Below are 13,291 nucleotides of genomic sequence, written 5' to 3' on the forward strand. Positions count from 1 at the left end.
ACATAGAATATTTGCTTTGTTTTACATGTAAATTGTACGAATAAATCTCCAAGATCAACTTAACAAATTTGAGTTAATGCCCAATTTTGTAAGCAATGACAAACTACTATTCCAAAACATTACCAGATTGGATCAAGATATTATGGATAAAAAACAAACAAAATTTGACAGACCGCCAAGACTATGAGCGTGGCCAAATTTATATTTGGCAGAAACCATCTCGTCCCATTAGAAATACAGCTACACCACATAAGAAATCAAACAAATCACAAAAGAATCAACAGTATAGCCACACAGGACCCAAAAATAAATCTACACCACGACCCTCAATACTTAAGAAGAAATCAAGCGAACAATCCAGCTTTTCAGATGCTTCTGACAGTGACTACCAATCATATGGAGTTTCCCTTTCAACCATGTCCACTTCAAAACAACAAGATGTATTGAGTGACCAGGAAACTGAACATGGACAAGGGGCAACAAGTGAACAGAGATATATTCCCTCATTGTTTGGGCGTTCAAAAAATGATCAAAGAGCAGACGCTCTAATGAGAGGGCGCAGTACCCAAAAGACAGAGATATGCTTAGAACATCCAAACGATGTGATACATTTATCAGGGATTCAGCTTTCAATATTGGAATTATCACTACTTAATAAGGGACTTAATTTTGCGCCTTTTGAGAACTTTAAATTGTTTGACACAATCATAGACCTACAATGTTTTGTTAGGAAATTAGTCCTAAATTTTTTTTTCCTGAGGGAGGACTCAATTGATCATGGGGGCACACATAACAATACACCTGAATTATTAGATAGAGCCGACCAGGTTGATCCTGATCTGCCCTCTCTTAATTCTAATGCTTGTGAATTAACATAATTTCGTGAATTGTGTGCCCTACAGGATATGAATAGCCTCCTTGATGAACAACATACAGATGAGGATGCTGATTACATCTCCTCTTTTCTAGTTGGTTCTAGAGACTCAGGTTTAAAAAACAAGTCTATTTTTTATCCTACATACATTAATGGTCCACACATTGCCACCTTTGAAAAACTGGTTGAACGTGACCTGCATTTACTAGCTCATAAATTTGAATAGAGAAGAGCGAACGAGCCTTCTCAATTTAATGAATAACAAAAATATTGTTATAAAAAATGCTGATAAAGGCGGAGCAATTGTTATCCAGAGCAGTATTAAATATAAGAACGAAGCTATGAGACAGTTACAGGACAAAAATTCTTATATGCCACTTAAGACAGACACTACAGATATCTTTCTAGCCCAGATAACAAATATCCTAGATTTTGGTGTTACATTGCAGGTCTTGAATGAAAAAGAAAGAAGCTTTCTTTATGTCACTAACCCTGTCATCCCTATTTTCCATCATCTCCCAAAGATCCACAAATCTCTGGTGGACTCTCCAGGTCGACCTATTATATCGAGTATTGGATCTTTGGGAGATGGTTTATCAAGATACATAGATATCTTCTTGAACCGTTAGTCCACAAGCTCCCATCATACCTTAGGGATTCCACTCATTTATTATATGCCACTTAAGACAGACACTACAGATATCTTTCTAGCCCAGATAACAAATATCCTAGATTTTGGTGTTACATTGCAGGTCTTGAATGAAAAAGAAAGAAGCTTTCTTTATGTCACTAACCCTGGTATCCCTATTTTCCATCATCTCCCAAAGATCCACAAATCTCTGGTGGACTCTCCAGGTCGACCTATTATATCGAGTATTGGATCTTTGGGAGATGGTTTATCAAGATACATAGATATCTTCTTGAACCGTTAGTCCACAAGCTCCCATCATACCTTAGGGATTCCACTCATTTATTAAATGCACTTGAGGATATCACTTGATCACCCAACTACACTTGGGTAACCCTAGACGTTACTTCATTATACACCACAATTGACCACTCACAAGGTATCACGGCTGTTCAACATTTTCTTAATAAATCACAATTGTCACCTGCACAAATCATGTTTATTACAGAAGCCATTTTGTTTTTAATAACTCACAATTATTTTCTTTCCGACTCACATTATTATTTACAGACACGAGGAATAGCAATGGGCACATCTTTTGCACCTTCATACGCAAATTTATTTATGGGTGATTGGGAGTTTAAATATATTTTAGTCACACAACCCTTATCGGAAAAATATTATGTTTGATCGGCGATTTATAGATGATTTGATTTTAGTTTGGGAAGGTGAGATTAAGTCACTGATGGAGTTTGTGGACTACCTTAATAACAACCAATTGAATTTGAAATTTACATTTTTACATCATTCTCAAAGGATAGAATATATTGACTTACAATTTTATATTGATTCAGACGGCCATATACAGTCTGACTTGTTTAGAAAACCAAATTCGAGGAATACGTTTTTAAAAGCAGACAGTGGACATCCTAAGGCCTCAGCCATGTTACTTGCTTGCTCCGCACTGAGCCCTTACAGCCACAATTAGAGCGGCTTTAGTAGGGGCTCGCCTACGCTTCCGCAAGCGCGCGGTAGTGTAGGTCTTGGGGGAATTTAAAATTCCCCCACTTGCCGGCGCGACAGGCCGGTCACGTGAGCGGTTCGCCAATGAGGGCGAACCAGCTCCGTGAAGTCACTGGCCCGTCCCCGGCCAGTGACGTGCCCGCCCTGCCCCAAGCCCGCCCCCTGACAGCGCGTGTGGTAAGCAACCGCAAGGCCAGGGAAAGCACCCGCTTTCCCTGAGCCTCAGCGCGCCTCAGCACGCCAGCAGGGAGCCTGGCCGAGGCCTTAGTCTTTACTTAGATATGTTCCAAAAGCACAATTTCTGAGGCTGAAATGTATTTGCTCGAATTTGGATAACTTTCTATATCAAGCAAAAGAACGAGACTTAAGATTCATCCAAAGAGGATACAGGGAGACTGACATTCAGAGGGCTTTTGAATATGCATATCGTACGCCACGTACGGATCTTTTATGTAAGAAAAACAAAATTAGAGCTAGCCATCAAGATACACCATTATGTTTTATTACCCAACATAGCCGTCGGGCTAATGCAATACGCACCATTGTCTAAAAACATTGGAACATTTTGAATCTTGATTCTAAACTTAAACCATCTATTCAAAATTTACCAAGATTTGTGTTTAGGAAGGCTAGAAATTTATCAAGTTATGTTTCACCCAGTCTTTTTACTGCACCTATAAACAAAACTAGAACTTTTGTTCCACCAGTAGGTTTTCATAAGTGTGGATTTTGTAAAGTCTGCACTTATGCTAAATCCATAAAAACTGTCCATACGAAAAAACATAGAGACAAGATTAAAATTAAAAATTGTATTACTTGTAATACTCACTATGTAGTTTACATGTTAACCTGTGGGTGTGGAAAGAATCACATTGGGAGAACTATACGTCCATTGAAATTACGTATAATGGAACACATTAGGTCTATAAAAAACAAAGATCTAAGATTTCCAGTTGCGAGACACTTCACCGAATGTTCAATGGGTCAATTAAATTTATTAACATTCAGTGGTATTGAATACATTCCTCCTCCGATTAGATGGGGAGATCGCCAGAATATTTTAAATCAAAAAGAAATGTTCTGGATTTTTTCAATGGACAGTTTAGTTCCCAATGGCATGAACATTGATTGGGAGATCAAACATTTTTTTAAATAATTCTTGAAACATTTTCCCCTAAATATCTTAGGTGATATTACCAATGATCCAATGTCACTGTAGTTGACTCTTACGGTCTTTACTTTGGTTCCTCTTGAGTATAATTTTCAAATATTATTCGAATATAAAAGTTTAATTTTATTTTTTGTACATCTATGTCCAAATTAGATTTCACTCATTGTATCATTCATTAATTGTTTCATTAATTATAACATTACATGATATATATACAATTATTTTATTAGGTTTTTCACCAATAATTGTACATTTTTCATTTTATGACTATATGAAATTCATTTCTTGTGGCAGAATGTTATTGACTATTTGATTATATTTGGACTTATTGATGTGTAGATTATGTATTTATCAAATTAATTCAGTGATTAACCTACATGTAAAACAAAACAAATATTCTATGTCATTGTTATATTTTCCTTGAGATGTACAATACATATGAAGTTGCATATATATGTATTCTTTATACCATATGTATTTAGAATTGATAATTCATTTCTTTTACACATAACACTTCATCATATTTTCATTTAATATGGTTTATATTACATATTCATAGTGTTCATATATATATATATAGTATATATATACTCTAAAATATTTTTATATATATTCTAAAATATAGTTTAGTATACATACTTATTTTCCACTTTTTTCACATTTTATTCATATTAGTTTTTATAATTAATTTTCATATAGATTTCCTTTGCATTTACTTGATTTTACTAATGTTTAGTTTCTTTATGCACTTTTTAATTACCTTTAGGTGGTTAAGTTTATATAATAGAATTAATATCAATCTTATGATTGATTTTTCTTCCACCTATTGGCATACATACACATATGCTCCTTCATATGTGTTTTTATCATTTACTAATATATGTTTTTTGCGTATATGTGCCCTTATTCTCCTTCCATGTGTGCTCCATTGCGCATGTGTGTAAATTTTGAGACCCGATCCCTGGCGTGCATCACCTCAGGATCACGTGAACCGCCCTCACTCTGTTAGGGTGGGTTGTACCAACAGATAATGGTATGACGTCACGTCCGGTTCCGGGTCTCTACTTAAGGTATGTTTTGTCAAGTATTAGCACTCTTTGACAAAGCCCTATAGGGGTGAAACGTGTTAGAGCGCTCAGGGGATTTATTTCCCTCTTTTTATCCTATCTTTTGCTCATGGATTAAATAAAGGCATTTTTGTTTAGCACAGTCCAGCCGTCATACTTTTTTCCTGCAGTGCCCGCTGTTTCTCTCTCCTCACAGAGAGGTTTTCTTCACCTGTTTTACACTGCACACTGCACACTGCACACTGCACACTGCAGTCAGGGATTCTGGATAATGACATACAAAATGAGCACTTATTGCTCACTTTTTATGGCTCCCTTTAAATTTGTGTCTGCTGTCTCACACAGCTTTTAAAGCATAGCCAGGTCAAAGAAGGGCCAAAATAACTACCCACAGACAGCTGTGTAAGGGGTTGATCCTGAAGACACTATTAGTTAAATGTGTTGGTATCTATACGGTTCCCAGAGCTTGGAATACTGTGTTTCAGCAGGTTAAATCCAACATTAGTGATATTGGCAGTATTCCCATAATTCACCATAAAACGTGACATGCAGATTTTCATTCAAATTGTTATTTAGTAGATAGGACCCTAGCCCTAAAATTGTAAATCACGAACATCAAGTACTCCAAAAAGCTGTCATTTTTAATGTTAATTCAAAAATATTGGAAACCTAACTTTTAAAACTTCTCACACACTCACCTGCTTGCTCATAAATAAACAGTTTTTAAGGTGAAAAATAATCTTTTATAATTGTGCTGTTTTCTTGTTTTACAGGATATATTAAATCATTTTGTAAATAGCCATGTACCTCTTACCTGATCAATTACATAAAAAATATTATAGGCAGCACCTCTTGCAATAGAAAAGGCTTCAAAATGAGAAGATGCCTGGCCAATGCAATAACTGCTGTAGATCAAACAAAAGAAAACCTGTAGCGAAAGAAAAATAATTACCACACCAGCGAATATTAGAAATGAATCTGGTACAGTATATGCAGTATATATTATGTAGACACATATCATATTAATTACATCTTAATCAAGTAGTAATTGTACATATTCAGGGCTCCTTTATACATATGTTCATATCTGGTGTATGCTGAATATTGGTATACTTTTATGACTATCACAAAGTACCTTCCAATTCCAAGTACATGTGCAGCCTTCCACACTTTTCTCCACCCCTAACAAGCAACATGGCAGCCTTCCTATAGAAGATCATTCTACTGTAGATCAGTGGTTCCCAAATCCAATCCTCACGAATCCTCAACTTGTCAGGTTTTAGGAATTACTCAATTAGTGGCTATCGTTTTGACTGAACCATCTATGCTGAAGCAGGGGATATCTTTAAAACCTAACCTGTTAGGGGTTGTTGAGGACTGGAGTTTGAGAGCACTGTTCTAGATTACCGATTAGGCAGTGGAATTTATGGAAATTCATGTAGGCTATCATAAAATACACAATGCGGCACCACTTTCATAACACATACAGGCATACCCCGGTTTAAGGACACTCACTTTAAGTACACTCGCGAGTAAGTACATATCGCTCAATAGGAAACCGGCAGCTCGCGCATGCGCCTGTCAGCACGTCCTGAACAGCAATACCGGCTCCCTACCTGTACCGAAGCTGTGCGCAAGTGGTGAGACTATAGAGCCTTTTACACATGTGTTATTTACATCAGTTATGCATGTATATGACGATTGCAGTACAGTTCATGCATTGATAAGTAGGAAAAAGGTAGTGCTTCACTTTAAGTACATTTTCGCTTTACATACATGCTCCGGTCCCATTGCGTACGTTAATGCGGGGTATGCCTGTAATTCACATGACGTACTTCTTTGGCAGTGTACCCATGAAGTACAGTAAATGCAAATGCATAGCATGAGCAAATGTGCAAACGACACATTTTACATTTTCAATCTTGGCCTTCAGTAGACTAATCCCCCAAATGCTTATTAAATATTAATTTGCCCCCTAATTGAAAAAGAGTCCTGAAGTGTTTTTCTCATTCCTTTGCAATGTGTTCTCCAAAACATTGAAGTGATTAAATGTGCACCTCCTCCCCCCCGATGTGACCTGCCTTAAAGGTGTGCACAAGTTGATACTCTTAACCTTCACTGACCAGGTGACCAGTCCAGCAAAATAATGGAATTAATTAATTGTCAAAGCAGGTCACTAACCCTATTTGTATTAGCTGTTCCAGATGTCACACACACACACACACACACACACACACACACACACACACACACACACACACACACACACACACACACACACACACACACACACACACACACACACACACACACACACACACACACATACAGTACACGAACACAAACCTCAATTCAGCCTTTTTATTACAACATGCTTTTTTTTGCTTTAATACTTTAAAATAATTCAGCAATAACCTATATTGCAGATATTCAGATATTTGTTGGGATTCTTTTTTTTTTTGGTTGTGGTGGGGTTTGCAGGTTTAAAGTGTTTACAAGTCCACATCGTCTTTAAAAAAACAAAAACTGGCACCTCACAAGATATTGTATAGCTCTGGCTATACTACTGCCATATGGTGGGATCATAAGATGTGCTATATTCTATAGCACAGTTTAGTAAATCTGCTCCTATGTGCCAGAAATGTATGACCTGAACCTTAGTTTTTCCTTCTTTCAGTCACCATTTATGTATATGTTTGTTTTTTGTTTTATATGGAACGGGTGCAAAGATGAATAATAAGTACTAACCGTTATCCAAAACATAAAACGTAAAAAATGATTATCGTTGGTTAGTGCAGACTTCTGGGAATGTTTCGCACAAATAATTTCATCATTGAAATATAAAAAAAAATTGTCACACTTACCACAAGAACATCTCCAATGGTATATCCACTATCTCCCAAAATTAAGACTGTTCCGTACCAAAAACTAAGCCCATAGGAAGCATATATAATGAAGTAGACAAAACCAAGAGCCAGCTGCGATGCAATAGCCTTTTTAATACCCAACTTTTTGGCCTCTCCCAAATTACTTGTGTATCTAAAAAATAAATATGAGAGCACAAAAATCAAAGATACACCATGTATTTTTTTGTAATAGGAAACACATGTTATAAGTAAATCAAATTAAGTTATATGGGTTGCAAACCTTTTGATTTCTTTCTCTTGTCCTCCAAACGCCACAACAGTCCTAATGGATGAAAGAACTTCTTCTGCCACTGCTCCTGCCTTTGCATATGCGGTGAGTTCCTTACTTGTTAATGAGATCAGCATCTAAATTAGGAGTGGAAAATTGTGATGGTCAATAATGAAATACAACAACCGTACCAAGGATTTATTAATCTTTAAGCATTATATGTAGCTACAGGTAGCTTTCCCTGTAACAATCCGAAAATATTACAGCATTTTTGCATCTCCCACTGTAGAACCAGATTTGTCCTCGATCTAGAGATTCTTCACTGGTCAAGAGATATTTAATTGTAATGTTTTTGTGGCCCCTACAAAAAGTGAACATGATCTGCCATTGTCAAACCAATCACACCTATTTATGGAAGACGTGTTCCACTGACGTACATATCACTTTCTGTTTTTGATGGTAAAGAATTTGCCTGCTTAGAAATTGTAAAATACTGCTCTACTCGAGAAACCTTTTATTTTATTTAGATTGTAAGCTCCTCGGAGCAGGGACTCCTCTTCCTTAATGTTACTTTTATGCCTGAAACACTTATTCCCATTACCTGCTATTTATATTTCTGAAGCACTTATTCCCATTACCTGCTATTTATATTATCTGTTATTTATTTGATTACCCCGTGTATTAAAGCGCTATGTACATTAATGGCGCTATATAAATAAAGACATACAATACAATACAATTATAGAACTGATATGGTAATATATTTGTAGATTCCCTTCTTTAATAATAGATCATAAGAAAGCAATAACAATATTGAACACCATAATTTTCTGATTGTCATAAAATAATTTGAGTGCCACAGATTGTTGAATTAATATATTTCTGTTAGACGGACGTTACACGGGCTTGGATATTGAACCTTAATAAATCCCCACTGACTTTAACAGGGTTTTTGTTTTGCCGAAAACAGCATGAATGGCCTCTTTGGGCCATATTGACTAATGCCCGGTCATAACAATGTCCCATGTCTTTTATTTAAAAATAGTTATTTATTATTCAAATGATGAATAGTTTTGATAGTGCTATGACACAAATGAGTCATGTTTGATTTTCTGAACTACAGTAGCGAGTGACATGAAATCATGAATGCTGGGAATAAAGAGTACCAGTTCATATACAAATTGTCTGTTACTCACAGCAGCAAAAGGGTTTATGCTGCTATGGATTTCTGAATACTGTACATTTCTGTCTAAATGCAAAGTGTCATAATAAATGTCACAGATATAAAATATCTGTTTGAAAGCACTCGAGATCAGAAAACATTTGAACTCAAAATGATAATGCTCTGACACTAAAACTAAAGGACTTAGGGGGCTATGCACTAAGCAGTGATAAGTGGGGTTTCTGGGTGCTATGCACTAAGCAGTGATAAGTGGGGTTTCTGGGTGCTATGCACAAAGCAGTGATAAGTGCTTTTAAGTGAGATAACTGCTTTTATAGCGTGATACTGCCTGCTGGGAGATTCACAAAGCAGTGATAACAGTGCAGTAACCTGCTATAATGGCTACTTAAAAGCACTTATCACTGCTTTGTGAATCTCACATAACGCAGTATCGCGCTATAAAGGCATGTATCTCACTTAAAAGACTTATCACTGCTTTGTGAATCTCACAGAAGGCAGTATCACGCTATAATGGCTTTTTATCTCACTTAAAAGCACTTATCACTGCTTAGTGCATAACCCCCATAATGCTGGTATGGGTATTTTAGCACAATACTGATAGATGCTGTCACTTTAATCCATCTATTGCCCTGTAAGTTTATTTTTTCTCTGCATCTTGTGCTTTAGATGGCTATCTTGTTTATCTTTTTTTTTTACATCTATGTTAAGCTCCTGGAATCTTTGTAAATCATTATTGATGAAATGAGGAAGAGAGAACTCTTGAAAGCTTCTCTTATTATAACTGTTGTTACTAGTCCACATAAAAAAGGTATCACCTAATAATTTACGTTTAACTCGTGGGGGCCTATTCTAGTAGCTTTTATAACTTTGCTGCCATCTCGAACGATGTGGCATGACCCCACCGAATGGTTTGACATTTGTGTTATCATTGTGTTCAGAAAGAATCGGACACAATTTACACAAGTCACAAACCGTGAGGCAGGAAAATGCCAATACTGTATGGGACATCAGCGATGGTATCTCAGCCTCTGTCTAAGGCTGAGTCCCCGCTGGCGCTGAGCTCGCTATGCACTTGGCGCTTAGTGCGCTTACCTCTGTGATTGGGAATCCTCCCGTTCACGCTCGTGCTGTGCGTGGGCACTTATGCACGTGCCCACACGCTCTCCCAAGCTTTGTGCTTGAGGAGACACTGCAGAGATACTTTCAGTCTCAGAGCAGGGTCACATGACCCTGCTCTGACCAATGGGTAGAGAGAGGGCGTGTTCTAATGCCCTGTCACTACTGCAAACACAAACATGGGATTTCTAGCCAAGAGAAGTGGAAGGGGGGGGGGCAAAACGGACTGGTGTGGGGAGGTGATGGGGGGGGCGCAAAACGGACTAGTGTGGGGTGGGGGGGGCAAAACGGACTGGTGTGGGGTGGGGGGGGAAACGGACTGGTGTGGGGGAGGGAACTGACTGGTGTGGGAGGGGCAAAACGGACTGGTGTGGGGGGGCAAACAAGGTGAAGGGGCGAGAAAGGGGAGGAAAGGGGGGAAGGAGAGAAGGGGGCGAAGGAGAGAAGGGGGAGAGGGACGGAGAGAAGGGGGAGAAAGGAGAGAAGGGGGGAGAAAGGAGAGAGGGGAAGGGAGAGCAAGGAGGAGAGAGAAACGAGAGGAGGGAAGGGGGAGAGAGAGAGCTAAGAGGGGAGAGAGAGAGCAATGGTGGGGGGAGAGAGAGAGCAATGGGGGGGAGAGAAGGGAAAGAGGAGGGAAGGGGGTAGAGAGAAAATGGACAGAGACACACACACACACTATTCAGCCAATGACACGCTCCCTCCCCTAAAAGCCACACACCCCCGCTCCTGTTCTAAAAAGTCAGGACAGCCTATCGCTCATGCTTGGAGAGCTGGTGACGTCACCGCTCTCAAGCATGAGCGAGCTCAGCGGCAGTGTGGACTCAGCCTAAGGTCTCTCCTGTATGATCTGGCCCCAGTCTGTAAAAGTTGCATAGAGAGCTGCACAGAGAGAGCTGCATCTCCCTGCAGAGCTCTTACAGGCGATTGCAGTGTTTTTATTTACATTTTAATAACAGTGTACTTTAGCAGGGGGTCTCCGGAGCAGAACCACATTAATTTCAGGTCCGGGGGCCCCCTTCTTCCTGAGTTACAGGCCCCGATATTACGTGCCGGTATCTCCTATGTGTTTACATGTCCTTGACACGTGACTTACATAAGGCCTGTCCCGTCTCATTTGAGTTTAAGAAGCCGACGAGACAACATCTGCCCCTTTGGATTACAAGTAAAGAAGAGAAGACTAAAGGAAAGAAAGAAGAAAAGAATGAAGAGCTCACCAGGGAGGTATCTCTTCAATCAAGATTTGATCACGGACTTCTTTGCATCGGCTGTTTGAGGAGCATTGCGTCAAGGGTTAAGAGTTGGTGTTTGCGTAGGACGGGGGTGAAGACATCAATGGTAAGGAAACATTGATTGTATTTTATTTTATTGTGTAATTTTTTTTAGGTGCCCAATGACTGCCAAGGTGTTAATCTATGCCCGTTTCAGGCTATAGATACATACAGTGACAAGCAATGCATTTTTTTGCTGTCCAATCCCCTGAAAAGCAGTATGGTAGCTAGTGCAGAGTGAGCGCAGAGAAAGGCAGTATCCCTGCGAGCCAGCCGGCAAAGATTACAGAGGTTGCGCATGACGTCATCACGTCAAGCAGAGTGGAGGAGAACCAGGAAGGTATTCTCCTGCTGACGCCGAGCTGTACAAGCCACACACGGACGCTGACGGGCCATCAACTGGAACACTTCAGCTGAAGTCTAACCAGAGTGTCCACGAGCTGGAGACCATAGGGGCTCAGTTAAAGGTACAACCCAGAATATCTACAACCAGGTTCAATATTATACAAGGCATTTCAAGGATGAAATAATTTGTGAGTGGCACTCCTGGTATCCGTTTTATAGGTTTCATTACATTTTAGTTATTTGTGGTTCTCTACTATGATGTTTTTTCCTCTTTCTTATATCACTATTGAGACAACTTCCAAACAATTTAATCCACTCACCTCCAAATGGTGATAACATTAAAGAACAATAATGCATTATGAGTTCTAAAATCACATTCAATGTGTGTAATTATGTGCACTGGATGAAGGGTGCAAGTACAAATCCTATACACTTAGGGTATATCCCCTAAACTCTATGCCTAAGTTTATCTCCTATGTTTGGTGTCGTCAACAGCTGCAGTCGGATTTTTATAATTCATCCACTGTTATTCCCTTGTTAAATCGGTTGGGAATCTACCAAAGGAAACTATTGAATAATTATACTGTATTATACAGTAAGATACTATACACTGTTTTCTTTGCTCTTGTTTTTTATATATTGCACTGAGCACTGTTTTGTGAAGTCCGGCGGCTCCCGGCTTCAATCCGATACCATAAAAATAAAAAATAATCCTGAGCTAAGCAGCAGCAGCCGGCAGCTCAATGCTATTCTTCTCTCTGCCTGCGCTTTTGAGGGAGGGAGAGGGGGAAGAGGAGGAGGAACACATTCCAAGTGCTTCACTCCTGAACGGGTCCAGACAGGAGGTCACAGTGTGTGTTTGTGTGTGTGTGTATATTTGTGTAAGTAGGAGTGTGCGTATGTGTGTGTGTAAGTGAGTGGGTGTATGGTTGTGTGTAAGTGGGAGTGTGTAAGTGTGTGTGTGTGTGTAGTGTAAGTAGGAGAGTGTGTATAAGTGGGAGAGTGTGTGAATGTGTGTAAGAGGGAGCGTGTGTGCACGTGCGCAAGGACGAGGGAGGAGCGTAAGGAGGAGAGTGTGGAGGGAGAGAGACGGGGTGACTGGATGGGGGAGAGAGGTGGGGTGACGGGAGAGGGGGAGAGAGATGGGGTAATGGGAGGGGGGAGAGAGATGGGGCGATGGGAAGGGGGAGAGACGGGGTGACGGGAGGGGGGAGAGAGGCACGGGGCGGAGATGGGGGATAGGAGGGGATAGGGGGGGAGAGACAGGGCAATGGGGCGACGAGAGACAGGGGTGAAGGGTTGGGATTCCCCACAATTTCAAAATCAAATTCTGGGATTTTCTAACCAAAAAAAGTTGAAAACCACTGATATAAATACAGTAGCTAGCCCAAGCTACAATGTCAACTGTGCAGAACACTCAATAAAGCCAATTTCATGTTTAAAATGCTAAGCTACAGGGCTAATTCTAAATTATGTTCATA

General features: G+C 39.5%; 1 protein-coding gene across 13 annotated transcripts in view; it reads right to left on the minus strand.

Annotated features, from left to right (window-relative positions):
- Positions 1-13,291, minus strand: part of ABCB5 (ATP binding cassette subfamily B member 5) — a 170,422-nt gene that overhangs the window by 64,045 nt on the left and 93,086 nt on the right. For all 13 annotated transcript variants that reach the window (XM_075587168.1, XM_075587158.1, XM_075587163.1 and 10 more), the window contains 3 exons: positions 7,911-8,035; positions 7,628-7,802; positions 5,578-5,691 (listed from right to left, as the gene is read on the minus strand). In XM_075587168.1, coding sequence (XP_075443283.1) covers positions 5,578-5,691; positions 7,628-7,802; positions 7,911-8,035 — 414 coding nt within the window. The remainder of the gene's footprint in view (positions 1-5,577; positions 5,692-7,627; positions 7,803-7,910; positions 8,036-13,291) is intronic.

This window comes from Ascaphus truei, chromosome 2 (assembly GCF_040206685.1).
Source record: "Ascaphus truei isolate aAscTru1 chromosome 2, aAscTru1.hap1, whole genome shotgun sequence".
NCBI lineage: Eukaryota > Metazoa > Chordata > Amphibia > Anura > Ascaphidae > Ascaphus > Ascaphus truei.